General features: G+C 36.0%; 3 protein-coding genes across 5 annotated transcripts; 2 read left to right on the forward strand and 1 right to left on the reverse strand.

The window, feature by feature from the left end:
• The first annotated feature begins 51 nt into the window (after positions 1 to 51).
• On the forward strand, positions 52 to 1414 carry LOC149936296 (peripherin-2-like). Its single transcript, XM_090154321.1, has 3 exons — positions 52 to 819; positions 878 to 1070; positions 1205 to 1414. The coding sequence occupies exons 1-3, from the start codon at positions 272 to 274 to the stop codon at positions 1382 to 1384; spliced, it is 921 nt and encodes a 306-aa protein (XP_090010447.1). The 5' UTR covers positions 52 to 271; the 3' UTR covers positions 1385 to 1414.
• Positions 1415 to 1890: 476 nt separating this feature from the next.
• Cmtr1 (Cap methyltransferase 1) lies at positions 1891 to 6097 on the forward strand. The gene is made up of 20 exons (XM_090154679.1): positions 1891 to 2036; positions 2212 to 2412; positions 2475 to 2635; positions 2697 to 2855; positions 2916 to 3080; positions 3138 to 3305; positions 3368 to 3560; positions 3623 to 3741; positions 3809 to 3905; positions 3973 to 4058; positions 4117 to 4163; positions 4227 to 4403; positions 4476 to 4532; positions 4589 to 4646; positions 4707 to 4925; positions 4985 to 5110; positions 5168 to 5376; positions 5480 to 5701; positions 5764 to 5896; positions 5966 to 6097. Exons 1-19 carry the CDS (start codon positions 2006 to 2008, stop codon positions 5891 to 5893), a joined length of 2625 nt encoding a protein of 874 aa, XP_090010805.1. The 5' UTR covers positions 1891 to 2005; the 3' UTR covers positions 5894 to 5896; positions 5966 to 6097.
• On the reverse strand, positions 5927 to 8961 carry Srp54k (signal recognition particle 54k). 3 transcript variants are annotated; one of them, XM_090154681.1, is made up of 15 exons: positions 8871 to 8961; positions 8687 to 8796; positions 8498 to 8589; positions 8352 to 8436; positions 8188 to 8292; positions 7996 to 8120; positions 7781 to 7931; positions 7556 to 7704; positions 7385 to 7485; positions 7237 to 7323; positions 7109 to 7182; positions 6943 to 7051; positions 6702 to 6881; positions 6419 to 6514; positions 5929 to 6358 (listed from the first exon to the last, which is right to left on the reverse strand). In XM_090154681.1, exons 2-15 carry the CDS (start codon positions 8762 to 8764, stop codon positions 6267 to 6269), a joined length of 1524 nt encoding a protein of 507 aa, XP_090010807.1. In that variant the 5' UTR covers positions 8765 to 8796; positions 8871 to 8961; the 3' UTR covers positions 5929 to 6266. The 3 variants fall into 3 exon arrangements, with proteins under 3 accessions (XP_090010808.1, XP_090010807.1, XP_090010806.1); XM_090154682.1 differs by lacking the exon at positions 8871 to 8961 and having other exon boundaries at positions 5927 to 6358; positions 6711 to 6881; positions 8687 to 8854; XM_090154680.1 differs by lacking the exon at positions 8871 to 8961 and having other exon boundaries at positions 8687 to 8854.
• Between the last annotated feature and the right edge of the window lie 7503 nt (positions 8962 to 16464).

Genomic DNA, 16464 nt, shown 5'->3' on the forward strand with positions numbered 1-16464 from the left:
CAGCGACCCCTTTCGACAAATGAAAGGCGCGCTTTTCGATCGGTGGATTTCGACGACGTTAACACCGTTTCTCCGATTTTTAATGAAGTTTTAATTATCCTATTTTTAGAACAATTTCCGTGTGGTTATAATGAAATCGAATATTTTTTTCGCAGTCCATAAGTATTTTTTTATTTGTGCGCTGTAATTCGAATACAACAATTGTTGTTTGTTGAATTTGTTGAACTGTATTATAATTAGGCCTTTGTAAACTTTCTTTCGGCCTTGAATAATGGTGTTTTTGGGGGTAGCGATTAGAGAAAAAGGCCGGAGAAAACTCTGTAGATTAATAATCACTCTAGGGGCTTTGATATTTATAATGGGCCTCGCCATTCTTATTATTGGTGCCTCTTACAAGAACTACATCTGTGAAATATCCCGGTTGGTTTTATACGAGGAACAGATTGCATTTTATAGCGATTATCTGATTTACATGGGGGCATCGGCAGCCATCTCGGGTTGCCTGCTCTTCAAGATGTTCCTGGACATCGCTGGTGAAAGGAACCATTACAAAAGTCGTTGGATGATGGTAGTCTTTATCCTTCATTTGGATTTGCTCGTTACGTCGCTATTGATGCTGGTGGTCGGTTTGGGTTTGTACCGGTTGTCTCAGGAACTGTTGGTGCCAGACGCCTGTTCGGGGCTCTTCGTACGAATGAAGGAGTATGGTTCGAAACAAGAAATTCAGTCTTGGATCGATTGGGCTCATAGACACTTCGCTTGTTGCGCTTCCAAGGCCCATCGAGAATGGTTTCAAATTGAATGGAATAAACAGAGAGGGTATTTAATATTTGAGTTATTATCGATCGCTTTTGGGGTAATTTGATATTCTAAACAGAAACAGAAACCAAGTACCGGCTAGTTGTTGTGACCCGAAAAAGAAGAAGCAAGTTTGTTTCTACGAGACGGCACCCTTGGGTGTAGGAATGGGAGGAATATACGCTCATGGCTGTAGTGATCCTATCTGTTCTATTTTAGCTAATATATGTTTGGCTACGGCGGTTACTTTATGGTTAACTCTCATCGCGCAGGTAAAACTGTTTTCCTCATATGTGTGATAAAAACCATGGAAGTCAATATGACTTAATTCGTACAAAGTAATATTGACTTTTGATAAAAACTTGTTGATTTTGGTTAAGATTAAAAATTATCTCCCAATTTTCAGATTTTGGCTTCGCTTTTTGTTCGATACGTTCGAACTTCGATAGATAACGCCACGAAACGATTTAATCCGAACGGGCTTGGAGTGGGCTATCTCTTCGAGGAGTGTACCTTCTGTCCATTTTTAGAAAATTATAAAGTCAAATCTTACGCGGTTCCTGCTCGAGTAGATTTTTTGGGCTAACAAATTTTGTCAAACCTTTATCCTTCTGTGAATAAAATTATTTATGTTAAAATAATATATTTTTCTTAATTTTGAGCCTTCTCTTCCTTAAGTGATCAACACTGAAGAGTGGCACCTTTTATATGAAGTCTTGGGTGCGTCAGTTCATGGAGAAAGATATCTTGGGTTTTATTGCAAGATTGGTACTTTATGACTCTGCTTGCAAGAATTCTTTCCAACTTTACGCACCCCATTGTAGAATATAAAGCAGACGTTTTATTTTTTCCCGTTTTTTGATTGGCTAAAATCAAAACTGAAACTAAAACGTCATAGTTTAAGGAATTCGTTTGGTTTGCACTAGCACGTTTGCAGTTGGCACCCGAACATATTATGGTCAACTTCGAGCTATACTTTTGCCATGGACTAATTAGTCCATGCTTTTGCTATGACTTAATTTAAAAAGCTGGTAGTAGTACACCTTGGGAGAGCTTAGAGCGGGCACGGACATTCAATATGTCCGTGGTGCAGGCAAACAGTTTGTGATTTACAGCATGGACGGTTTCTTTTTTTAGCTTAAAAAACAATTTATTTCAAAATTTCCCAACTGATTTTCATTATATAAACGGAAAATAATTGTTCAGGATGTCATATTTTAAGAAACGTTCTTTGAGTGGTAAGAATCGAAGTGTAGTCGTTAGTTGATTGAGACCTTTTGCTCATGTGCTTTATATTCCTATGCTTTATATTCTTATGCTTTTGCTCATGTGCTTTATATCCCTATGTTTTGCTCATGTGCTTTAAGGAAGTGTTTAGTTCAATATGTAGTTTGTCATATACTGATATTTCAGAGTCTAGTTCAGATGAAGATACTGCAAGAAACTCAAACGCATCTACTAATAAGCCAGCTCAAGTTCCAAAGAAAAGACACCTTGATAACTCTGATATTACTACCCCTAACAACAGTACATTTCCCACATTACCCAAGAAACGAAAATATACTTACAGCGAAGAAACAAGCTCTCCTCAGCCTGAAAATGAAACAGCTAAGAGTACGTTCAATTCCAATAATTTACTGGATTTGAAATTATTAAATAAACTTCAAAATTATTAGGTTCAAGCTCTGAAAGTGATGATAACAATGAAACCTCTGGAGGCAGTCGATTTTCCTCCCCGACCTACAGTTCGATGCCTACTGTTAACGATACAACTTCACAAAAACAAAATACTTTGGGTGAAGGTGGAGTGTATAATGATAAGGCCTATGATCTTATGGTATAATAATGGGTCTAAGAAAAATGCTGAAACCCTTTATAAAACATTAATCTTATTTTAGGCGAAAATGGGTTTTAAAGCTGGATCGGGTTTGGGAAAGCGTGGGCAAGGTATCACCAACATTATAGAAGTATCAAAGCAAAGAGGAAGAAGAGGTTTGGGTCATCGTATTAAAGGATTGGAACCCAGTGATGTTCAATGGAAGTCTGAGGATGAGCATGTAATGGAAATGTTTTGATGTTCAGAGCTGTTTATTGATGTAAACTTAAAATTTTCAAAGATTACTGTTGACGAGGAAGTTATTTGGATGCCTGAATGTTCTTTAGAACCTCCTGATATTCAGGAGTTGAGAAAGTGGTGTATAGAAGGGGAGAAAAAGTTAACTATAGATGATGAAACTGATTTCTGTGACCCTCAAATTTTAAAAGACATCATTGGTTTAAAAGTAACAAGATTTCAATAAAGGCATGATGCAAGTTCCTAATTCTATTTTTATTTTCAGTCAGTTTTTGATGAACTAGAACCTGAAGAAATGAGAAAAGCAAGAACAAGATCAAATCCATTTGAAACCATCAGAGGTGTCATATTTCAAAATAGAGCAGCCATGAAAATGGCTAACATGGATGCCATCTTTGATTTCATGTTTACAAAACCAAAAGATGAAGAAGGGGTATAATACCTGTTGTCAATTATACAAACATTAGCGATGTTTTACCTATGATATACTTTCAGAAACCATTAGTAGGACCAGATGAACTATTATACTTTGCTGATATTTGTGCTGGACCAGGGGGATTTTCCGAATACATTCTCTGGCGTTTGAAGTGGCATTCTAAGGGCTTTGGATTCACCCTAAGGGGAAGCAATGATTTTAAACTGGGAGAGTTTTTCTCAGGGCCACCTGAATCTTTTGAACCTCATTATGGTAAAGTTGAATAATGTATTTCTTTTTCTAGTTGATTATTAAAATTAATTTTAAATTAACAGGGGTTAATGCCAGAGAAGGAGACGGTGATATTTTCAAATCTGAAAATTTAAGGGCATTCAGAAGTTTTGTTCTTCAAAATACAGACAATCAAGGTGTACATTTTGTAATGGCTGATGGTGTAAGATAATTTATTTGTTAAAAATTATATTTCAATAACCAAAGATTCATAATTTTTTATTATTAAGGGATTTTCAGTCGAGGGTGAAGAAAATATACAAGAAATCCTATCTAAGCAACTTTATCTTTGCCAATTTCTATGCGCTTTGTCAATCATACGAACAGGTACGCATATTTTTTGATAAATTTGACATATATTCAATTAATAAAAGTTTTTATCACTTTTTCACAGATGGTCATTTTGTATGCAAATTATTTGACATATTTACTCCCTTTAGCGTTGGTTTACTCTATCTTCTCTACCGCGCTTTTAAAAAAGTGAGAATTTTGTCACTTCATTTACTACAGATTTTAAATAAAAATGATTAATTCATAGGTTTGCATACATAAACCCAATACTAGTAGACCAGCCAATTCTGAAAGGTAAAATATATTTTTTTCTTTAAACTGATTTTATCACTTAAATAATTTTTTTGTGCATGTTAGATATGTGATATGTAAATGGAAACGTAAGGGTGTGAAGGCCATTAACGACTACATGTTTGAAGTTAATTGTCAGCTTAGTACATTGTCAAAAGGGAAAGATATTGTAGAAGTTGTTCCTATGTCCATATTACGAGATGATCAAGAATTCTTCGATTATATTGTGGACTCAAATAACACGTAATGAGCTGTTAATTGGATTGAAAATAATTTTAAGAGTGGTCATAAATATATTTTAACCTTAATTTTTAGGTTGGGAAAATGGCAGGTTGCTGGTTTGGCCAAGATAAAGGCTTTTGCTCAAAATACGTAATAAACACAATTTTTTCCTCTAACTTGGAATTATATAAATTTTTACGTTGCAGAAATTTGTTCGAAGAGAGGCAAGGTGACCTCAGAAAGGAGTGTTTACAAAAATGGATCGTATGTCTGTCTCATAGTGAATATAGGTTTTATTTTGCTTAAAAAAACTTAAATTTACAGGTTCCTGATAAAATGAGAGCTACGCATGCTAGGTCAGATCCAAATTCCAAATTCAAGGAACTACTGGGTGGGGAGTCAACTAGTTTCATGAGCCATAAATATGAAGATTTAACTCCGAATATACTACAAACTGTCCACAGCGTTTATGATTACCACTGCATTGTTGCTGGAACTAATGGCAGTAACAAAGGAGAAAGGGGTTATGTTCTGGGCCTTGGTGTATGTAAAAGTTGGGTGGTTAAACAACAGCTGCATTCCTTACCAATTTCTTTTTTCAGAGATCTCATATTTATAAATGGGATGGAGCAACTGCTACTCCCTCTTGGACAAAGCTTGAACACACGTTCGAACTTCCCGCTGACACACTACTGTATGCTGAAATTGTACAGGAGCTCAAAGGAGAGGTATTGTTATTTTTAAATCAAATTTGAAAGTTGACTAAAAAAATCTTTCTATTCTAGTGTCGGGCTCAGCGAAAAATTACCGCTATTCATATTATCGATGTGCTATATATTGGAGGAGATAATTTCAGAAATTTAAGCTACGAAGAAAGAATGAAGCAAGGAGAGAAGCTAGTCAAAGCGGTCTATAAGTCAACGAGGGTAGATCATATTCCCATCAGGGCCAAAGAAATTTTTCCACTATCTAAAATTGACCATATTTTTGAAAGGTATTAGATGTAGAAACCGGAGCTAGAAATTTTTCCATGTTGATTTTACATGATCCAAAAATTAATCGAAGAAAATGCTACTTCTAATATATTATTTTTGTAGGTTGCAAATGACCCAGGTCAAAGGTTCTAGCCATAACCATCGACTTTGTTATAGGATGCAAAATACACATAATTTTTTGCCCAATGGCCTTTTCATTATTAAAACAGTTAAAGAGCCCTGGATGGTGGCCATGAGTAAAAAGAACAATTGTTCCTACAGGTATAACACAAAGAGCCGAGAATCCCGATATGATTGGCCTAAAGGATCTATAGGAAATTTTACGTATGGAAAAATATATCTAGGTCTCGTCAGACAAAGGTTGAGAAGTTAATTTTACATTTTAGGTACTGTTTTCAAAATCGTTTGTTCTGGTCATGGGAGGAAGGTGTAAAGCTACTAGATGGCCATCGAGAAGATGTAGGCAGGGTTCACAGAAACACCATATCCAAGTTTGTTGCAAAGAAAACAGCGTAGAATGTAAATCTTTCCAATTGCAAACTTTTTATTTGAAATGTATAAATTTTTACCCTTTTTTATTACAATCAGAGATAAAAATGACAAAATGGGAAAAAAATGACACTTAACTGTACATAAATGGATATCATATAGTCTCATTTTTCTGTCAAATTGAAATTCTTATTGCAAAGGAAAAATAAATTGTACAAAGTAAAATTTTGTTCCAGGATGACTAAATTTTTTTAAGTCAATTGTTATCCTCTTCCTAACTTTTCTAATTTTTATTCTTCCATATAACAGGTCAATATCACTGATTTAAATTTACAAGATTACAGACCTATTCGTACACTTCATAAATTTTATTCAGTCTCAATCAAGTTTCCCGATTGTTTCACTTTCCGAGACCACCCATCAGATTGCCCAATCCTCCAGAAGCAGCGCCTTGAAGCTGTCTCATCATACTTTGAAGCCCATTAACTCCGCCTACAAGCGAATAAATTGAGTTCAATAATGGATTAATATAAAGAGTCAGGAAAATCATACCCATTTGATGAAGTACTCTGGGATCCATCATCTTAGCCATTTGTTGGTTTAATTTTGCCATCTGAGCCGGATTAACATTCTTTGCCATATCTCCTCCTATAAAATCAAACAATTAGCCAAGAATATTAATGAAAGTAGAATTTTTGAAAGACCAAAGAACCCATAGCCTTTTTTGAGAAGTCATGCTGGAAATGAGAGGCAAGTTCAGTTAAGGCAATGACTACTTTTTCACTCAAAAGCAAAAAGAAGAAACAGAAAACACCACGTTTCCCAGAATATTTACCCCTCTGACCTTTGAAGAGTCCTTTAATTCCACCCATTTTCTTCACCATTTGGGCGAATTTAGTGTATTGAGAAAGAAGTTCCTGTACTTCTCTACTCGTAACACCAGAACCTCGAGCTACTCTAACAACGCGTCCAGGCTGACGGGAAAATAGTTTGGCTCCTTCCCTATGGTCCAGTTCTGAAATTTCAAAAAAAGACATTCAAATCTTTGGGTGTGAGTTAGAAAAGTTCCACAATACCTTGATCATTCATGCTGTCCATAATTGTCATGAGTTTTTTTAATCTCGCCATAGACTCTTGTTCGTTTCCTTTAGTCATAAAGTCTGTGCTAAAACCAGGAATCATGTTCTAAAGAATAAGTCAATGTTTGTTAAAGATTTATTAACTTCATGATTTATATATTACCATAATTTGACTAAAGGGACCCATCTTCATGATATTTTGGAATTGTTCGTACATATCCCGGAGAGTAAATTCACCTGCAAATAACACAGTTAATACTGCTGCTATTTTTTAAATTTAATTTAACAAACCATGTTTTAATTTCTCTATCAGTTCTTCGTTATCATCTAATTTTAGTTCGTTTACTTTGTCAATGAGCCCCTCTATGTCTCCCATACCTTAATAAAAATAAACCATAAAAAATTGGAACCAGTTTAAAAGTCTTAGATAAAAATTAACCTAATAATTTGCTGACAAAAGGTTTGACTTTAAAAGGTTCAAAATCATCTACATGTTCTCCAGTACCAATAAATATAATAGGACTACTTGTGGCAGCAACACTAAGAGACAAAAAAAGATTTTAGTTTAAAACGATTCAATTGAAAAATCATGTTAACAGAGAAAACATACGCGCTTAAGGCTCCACCACCTTTGGCATGGCCATCTAACTTAGTCACGATAACAGAGGCTACATCAACCTTTTCCTTGAAAGCTCTGGCCTGAGCTTCGCAAGCTTGTCCAATGGAAGCATCCATAACAAAAATTACATTATCTGGAGCCTACGCGTAGAAAAACAAACTGCCGCAGAGGATAACAAAATTTTAAAAGAAATGAAATTTGGAATGAAATACTTACAACAGCATTAGATACTTGTAACATTTCTTCAAAAAGGGAATCTTCTTGCTTATGTCTACCACTAGTATCCACTACTATAATTTCAAAACCTTCATTTTTGAATTTTTCAACACCTTCCTGAGCTATAATTACAGGATCTACTTCCGTGTAGCTGTAAGAAAAACTTATTACAACTCAAGATACAAGTTTTAGACATTTTTTATGCCAAAACAAACCTTCCGTAAAAAGGAATCCTAGCTTTTGTGGCATTTTGTTTCAACTGGTCAAAGGCACCCGCTCTGAAAGTATCTGCGCAAACTAGAGAAGTTTTCCAGCCTTTTTTTAAATAATAATACGCCAACTGTGTTGAAGAACCAAGGTTAATAATACACTAAAAAACCTTCCTCAGTTATGGAAAAGAATATTACCTTTGTACAAGTTGTAGTTTTTCCACAACCTTGAAGACCTACAAACATTATTATATTGGGTTTGCCTTTTGTTGGAGTCCATGCTTTTACACCAGGATCTACAAGCTAAAAGAGATAGATTATATAAAGATTTTACCTCAAATAATTATTAATTGGAATCTTACTTTCACTAATTCTTTAAAGACGGCAGATTGGATCATGCGACGTTTGTTGAGGCCTGCAGCCATTTCATCGAAATCTATGACGGATCTTTAAATTGGGTAAAAATATTTTAATATACTTGAACTACTAAAATTACACAAAATATTACCTGACATTTTCCCTCAACTTCTTCACAAGTAATATATTTACATCTGCTTCTAATAATGCTGTACATATTTCTTTTAGCATAGAATCAAGAACCTTTAAATTGAAACATATTTAAATTTTATTTTGATATTTAACATTCAAGGCTTAAAAGCTCCAGTTGAAAAAGTTAAAACCAGCTGTTATAATTTACCTCTTTATTTATAATTGTTGCATTACTTAAGGATCGCAGAGCGGAAGTAATCTTCCTTCCTAAATCGGCTAACACCATTTTGGTGTCTTAAACAATTTGACTTCGTTTATCTAATTCAAATTAACAATATTAAAGCAAAATATGGTTTGATTAGAGCTCCAAGATTAGAGCTTAGGCAACCTACAAAATAATTTCGTTGCGTGTACAGTGTCAGTGTCGTAAAATAACACCGCCAGATGGCAATCCGATTTTTGTCAAAGTAATTCCTAGATGGCAATGTGATACGTGTCAAAGGACAAAATAAAGAGTGCATTTAAAAACCTTGGTGCTGTACATAGAGATAGAAAAGAAATAGAGGGAAGATTACCGCGTTAAGGCACCCCTGTTTTGATCGGCAAAATTCATCCCCCTCCCACGCATGTATGAAACGGAGATGGGCAGACTTTGCAACGCCATCTATCCTTCTTTTGTTTACATCAAATGACAGCTGATTTTCCAAAAGGAATAATGTATTTCATTTCACCGCGCGTCGATGGCGCCACGTAATCTGCCCATCTCATGGCTTCCTACATGGGCGAAAAGGGGGTCGGCACTCGCGGTCAACTTCGCCAGATACAATAGTGCCTCTATTTCTTTTCTATCTCTATGGCGCTGTATTTCGCTTTCCGATTCCTAACTCAGCTAGTTCAAGGACAGTAGATCTACTGTCCTTGGCTAGTTTCGGCCCTTTCGGATAGAGGCTTGCGCCGCCGCTAAACGCCGCCGCCCCCGTTAATTTTGAACGCGCCGATCGCGCCGCCGCCGATTGTTATAAAATCGGCGCAAGCCGCCGCCGCCGCCGATACAAAGAACGGCGCGCCGCCGTTTCTTTTTTTCTTTATACACTTTTTTTTGGTATATTAAGCAGCTGCTTAGTTTTCATTTACGCGAAAATAACTACATTTGAACACGACGTCGAACGTCAAATTTTGGTTTTTCGATTTCGGTCGACGCAGAGTAATTGCATTTTCACTTAGCGTCAATAGATTCCAGCATTGCTATCTCTTTAAATTTAAATGTTGCTTGGTTTATCGATATGTTTTCTAAAATTGCATTATAATAATCAATGTAGGACTGGGTCTAATATTTTTTGGTTGCTAGGAGACTAAGGATCCCAGCTTTAACAACTATAACGCTACCATGTTTACGGAGGCCCACTTCATGCTTGGAAAAGGGAAGTATTCTGGATTGGAAAATCCCATAGCGGTAATAAGAACGTCCTTTCCCGCCTATTGCTTTTAGAATTACCCAGACTACCCCGGTTAAACCGGTTTTTGGTCGGACGTCAGCTTTATCTGCCATCATTCTGGCTTGATGACGTCCGACCAAAAAGTGCATGATGGGAATTTTACAAAGCCGCAGGTGGCGCCCGACTTTTCCACTCCAGTATACTTCTCTTCTCCAAGCTTCATGAACGCTCCATGGGATCTACGCCATCGGGCAGGTTACCTCTATGGCCAATCCCAGACTGATCAGAATTTTTTACTTTAAATTCAATAAATGAAACATTTGATACACTGCATTTTAGACCTATAATACGTTTATAAAATCACATCATAATACCTTAAATTATATTTAAATGGAAAATAACATATGAAAATAGCAATATGTATGTTCACCGTGCGATGATAACCTTCGGCAGCAAAAATGATATTATTCGTAACTCGGATTTATTTCTGATTGGAAGGCTCAGAGCGTCAGTGGCGTAGCCAGAATTTCGCCAAAGGGGGTCCAAGAATGTTAATATTAAGAGGGGTGTCGAGAAAGGGGTGTCAATTTAGTATAGTCAAGGTAGGCCCAGGGGGTTGACATTGAACCCTCCTTGTCTACGCCACTGCAGAGCGTTATCGTGGAGCACGACCAAAAAAATAAAAAGCCAATATCGAGCCTTCAACCGAATTTTGACCCGGCATAACTGCGAATAATTTTGGATGTCGTTTGACGTCAGGTCAGTGGCCTACCTCGGAAGGACCATGGAATAATTAATGTACTTCGCACATTAAAACATTAAAACCTTAAATCAAACGTTTTACAAATTGAGCCAGCCCCACGTGTTTTCCAGCTGCTGAGCCACATTTGTATTTTCCCTCCCCTCACCCCTTTTCCTTCTTCCCCTGTTATCATTAGTTAGTTAGTTCCTAACTCCGCCGCCACGGCACACGTTTAACAATCGCCCGAAACAAATATTCGGAAACGGGGCGTCCCTGTGCGAAGTATATTAATTAGTCCATGGAAGGACTAGTACGAGTTGGTATTTGTCCAGGCTTGCCCTTCCCGAATCTATCCGTTTGGATCATATCACCGAAAATGGGAGGGTATTTTAGGTGGTGGCGGAACAACTGCGCTGGGAGGAAATATGCTGCATTAAAATAATGCTAAAAAGCCATTGGAATAACGCGTATATTGTTAAAAAGCCATTGGAATAACGCGTATAATGTTAAAAAGCCATTGGAATAACGCGTATAATGTTAAAAAGCCATTGGAATAACGCGTATAATGCTAAAAAGCCATTGTAATAACGCGTATAATGATAAAAAGCCATTGGAATAACGCGTATAATGTTAAAAAGCCATTGGAATAACGCGTATAATGTTAAAAAGCCATTGGAATAACGCGTATAGTGTTAAAAAGCCATTGGAATAACGCGTATAATGCTAAAAGCCATTGGAATAACGCGTATAATGCTAAAAGCCATTGGGATAACGCATATAATGCTAAAAGCCATTGGAATAACGAGTATAATGATAAAGGCCATTGTAATAACGCGTATAATGATAAAAAGCCATTGGAATAACGCGTATAATGCTAAAAAGCCATTGGAATAACGCGTATAATGCTAAAATGCCATTGGAATAACGCGTATAATGCTAAAAAGCCATTGGAAAAACCCGTATAATGCTAAAAGCCATTGGAATAACTTGTATAATGCTAAAAAGCCATTGGAATAACGCGTATATTGTTAAAAAGCCATTGGAATAACGCGTATAATGTTAAAAAGCCATTGGAATAACGCGTATAATGTTAAAAAGCCATTGGAATAACGCGTATAATGCTAAAAGGCCATTGTAATAACGCGTATAATGATAAAAAGCCATTGGAATAACGCGTATAATGTTAAAAAGCCATTGGAATAACGCGTATAATGTTAAAAAGCCATTGGAATAACGCGTATAGTGTTAAAAAGCCATTGGAATAACGCGTATAATGCTAAAAGCCATTGGAATAACGCGTATAATGCTAAAAGCCATTGGAATAACGCGTATAATGCTAAAAGCCATTGGAATAACGCGTATAATGATAAAGGCCATTGGAATAACGCGTATAATGATAAAAAGCCATTGGAATAACGCGTATAATGCTAAAAAGCCATTGTAATAACGCGTATAATGCTAAAAGCCATTGGAATAACGCGTATAATGCTAAAAAGCCATTGGAATAACGCGTATAATGTTAAAAATCCATTGGAATAACGCGTATAATGTTAAAACGCCATTGGAATAACGCGTATAATGCTAAAAAGCCATAGGAATAACGCGTATAATGCTAAAATGCCATTGGAATAACGCGTATAATGCTAAAAAGCCATTGGAAAAACCCGTATAATGCTAAAAGCCATTGGAATAACGCGTATAATGCTAAAAGCCATTGGAATAACGCGTATAATGCTAAAAATCCATTGGAATAACGCGTATAATGCTAAAAGCCATTGGAATAACGCGTATAATGCTAAAAGCCATTGGAATAACGCGTATAATGCTAAAGGCCATTGGAATAACGCGTATAATGATAAAAATCCATTGGAATAACGCGTATAATGCTAAAATGCCATTGGAATAACGCGTATAATGCTAAAAAGCCATTGGAAAAACGCGTATAATGGTAAAAGCCATTGGAATAACGCGTATAATGCTAAAAGCCATTGAAATAACGCGTATAATGCTAAAAAGCCATTGAAATAACGCGTGTAATGTTAAAAATCCATTGGAATAACGCGTATAATGGTAAAAATCCATTGGAATAACGCGTATAATGTTAAAACGCCATTGGAATAACGCGTATAATGCTAAAGGCCATTGGAATAACGCGTATAATGATAAAAATCCATTGGAATAACGCGTATAATGCTAAAAGCCATTGAAATAACGCGTATAATGCTAAAAAGCCATTGGAATAACGCGTGTAATGTTAAAAATCCATTGGAATAACGCGTATAATGATAAAAATCCATTGGAATAACGCGTATAATGTTAAAAAACCATTGGAATAACGCGTATAGTGTTAAAAAGCCATTGGAATAACGCGTATAATGCTAAAAGCCATTGGAATAACGCGTATAATGCTAAAAGCCATTGGAATAACGCGTATAATGCTAAAAGCCATTGGAATAACGCGTATAATGCTAAAAAGCCATTGGAATAACGCGTATAATGTTAAAAATCCATTGGAATAACACGTATAATGTTAAAACGCCATTGGAATAACGCGTATAATGCTAAAAAGCCATTGGAATAACGCGTATAATGCTAAAATGCCATTGGAATAACGCGTATAATGCTAAAAAGCCATTGGAAAAACCCGTATAATGCTAAAAGCCATTGGAATAACGCGTATAATGCTAAAAGCCATTGGAATAACGCGTATAATGCTAAAAATCCATTGGAATAACGCGTATAATGCTAAAAGCCATTGGAATAACGCGTATAATGCTAAAATCCATTGGAATAACGCGTATAATGATAAAAATCCATTGGAATAACGCGTATAATGCTAAAATGCCATTGGAATAACGCGTATAATGCTAAAATGCCATTGGAAAAACGCGTATAATGGTAAAAGCCATTGGAATAACGCGTATAATGATAAAAGCCATTGAAATAACGCGTATAATGCTAAAAAGCCATTGGAATAACGCGTGTAATGTTAAAAATCCATTGGAATAACGCGTATAATGATAAAAATCCATTGGAATAACGCGTATAATGTTAAAAAACCATTGGAATAACGCGTATAATGTTAAAAAGGCCATTGGAATAACGCGTATAATGCTAAAAGCCATAGTAATAATGCGTATAATGCTAAAAGCCATTGGAATTTCAACCACAAAATCAGATTAAAAAAACCATTTCATTATGGTAAAAGAGAGTATAAAAAGGCTTTATTTAGCCTGATGAATATCAGATTTACATAATTAAAATGAAACCTATTTTGGTAAAACATAAATATTCAAATTACATTAACTGTAAAATAAGTAAATTCAGCAAAATCAGAATAAAATACCATTTGATTATGGTTAAGGGAATATGAGAAGGCCCGGATAAAAATCAAATTTACAATTAGGAACAGTGGCGGCGGAATAGGGGGGTACAGGGGTACATTATACCCCCCCAGATTTCACTAGGGGGGTACAATGTATGTATTTGTACCCCCCAAATTGCAGCACAGTAATACTACCAATAGTTGATTTTATAAAATGTCTTTACGCTTGCCCAACTTGTTGAAATGTTGCCCTGGAATAGTTCAGCCAATGCCTAAGAATGAGTTCATAAACTCTTTAGTGGGAGAGAAAACGGATCCACAGCTGAAGCGGGGAGGCAACATGGCCAAGGTTATTTTATAAAAAGAACTATTACTACAGATGGCCCATCTACATAACTTTCTTTTGTCCTCCCCCCCCCCGCGTTACCAAGTTAGACGCGTTTGCTTGTTTATACCCCCCCTAAAAATTAGCTTCCGCCGCCACTGATTAGGAATATAATATAATAGGAATACTGACAAAATCCCCCCAATTTAATAATAATGGGATCAAAGGTAAAAATAATGGATTTGGGTGGGGAGTAAATATATTAAAATTTAGGTACATTATTTACTAGCGAAAGTTATGTTTCTATCCGTCGGGTTGGGTTGGGTTGGGTTGGGTTAGGTTAGGTTAGGTTAGGCTAGGTTGGGTTGGGTTAGGTTGGGTTAGGTTAGGTTAGGTTAGGTTGGGTTGGGTTGGGTTAGGTTAGGTTAGGTTGGGTTGGGTTGGGTTGGGTTGGGTTGGGTTCGGTTCAAAAGCAATCTACTGTGTACCTACCCTGGTATATATATAAACGAAGGTTATATTTTCCATCGATGAGCTTTTTCGTCATAATGACGTCGTAAGTTGCTGAACGCTTTTATTCAGTCATCGGTGTTTTTTAAAATAGCGTAGAATTAATAGTAGTTTTAAGTCATAATGACGTCAGTCATCGGAAAAACCGACTATCTCTTTCGGTGATTTCGGTGTCTCACAGATGACTATCGTGACGTCAATACCCGAACACCGGTGTCAGCGGTGACTCAGCGGACTCACCGGTGAGCGTTTCTGAACGCAGCCCTAATATTGATGGTTTTTAAAATTCATTTTATGCGTGAAAATACGACGCCATGTTTGGGTATTAAAGCAGGTAAATAAGCCTGCTATAACTCACTGTAAAGTACTGTTACGCGCAAAAACATAATTTAGAAATCGGCCAATTCCGCCAATCTATCGGAAACCAGATATTTCGGCTTAGCGGTAGTCTCGCGTATTTTAGACACGAGAGGGCTCTGTGCTGAGAAAACATTTTGATTACGCGATAACTATGAAATCAGTTTGGTTTTAAATCTCGTTAATTGTCATACTTATTGTTATTAAGTTTTTTATGGTGAAATCAAATAAAAGTTAGTAAAATCACCTAAAATCAATATGAAATCAGAGAAATCACCGAGAATCAATATGAAATCACCGAGCAGTGGCGTAGCCAGAAGTTCCTCAAGGGGGGGGTCGAAGTATGTGAATGTTAAGAGAGGGGTCGAGAAGGGGGTGGAAATTTAGTACAGTCAAAGGTAGACCCAAGGGGGGGGTTTGGACACGGAACCCCCCCCCCTTGTCTACGCCACTGTCGCCGAGAATCAGTAAAATTACCGAGAATCACTAGGTAATCAGTGAAATCACCTGAAATCTGAAATCCAGTGTACAACATCTTCTTTAGTGGTTAGCCCCTCGATTAAAATTGTATTTTAGACTAAATTGGATATATATTCATATATTTTCTCGTTAAAGTGAGATAATACAAATACGGCCAAAGGTGAATTAATACGTTTTCACTCCAAAACATTTTTTAAGCTAATCTTATCTCGGCCGTAACATGTGTAAATTAAAAAAAGCAATGTAATATTCACGTAATTTTAGACACCTCAGGGAATTGAAAGCCTCAAACACCGGAAAGCAAAGTTTTAAGAAGTTTAAAATCACATTGCTTTTTAGTTCCTGCCAATTTCTCAAAATATTGATATTTACATTTATAAATATTAAAATTTCTTTTATCTATAGAAAACGCTTAACTAATTATTTTATAAAAAAGAAAAGACACGCATAGATTTACTTTTAACAATTTATATTAGGTCTTTTACAACCTAATAAATTGTTAAAAGTAAATCCAGGCATGTCTCTTTTTATAAAATAATTAGTTATATTTACATTTAGTTTTTGTCAAAACAAAATGGCACCTTTGGCAAAATATTTCTATTTATATTTAGTTCTTTCCCAAAAATCCGGCATATTTTGGGCGTTTGATTTTTTCCTTTAATAGATTTAGTACAGTCTAAACATTTCGACTATTTGGTTTCCGCCATCACTCGTATGGTATCCAAAATATCTATGGATGTATTTGTTTAGTCGAATTGACGATGTTAGTAGACGAGAGAAATACGTGCAATTTGGAAATTTTCAAACAAAT

The sequence above is a fragment of the Leiobunum rupestre genome, chromosome 7 (genome assembly GCF_980474605.1).
Source record: "Leiobunum rupestre chromosome 7, qqLeiRupe1.1.hap1, whole genome shotgun sequence".
Lineage (NCBI taxonomy): Eukaryota > Metazoa > Arthropoda > Arachnida > Opiliones > Sclerosomatidae > Leiobunum > Leiobunum rupestre.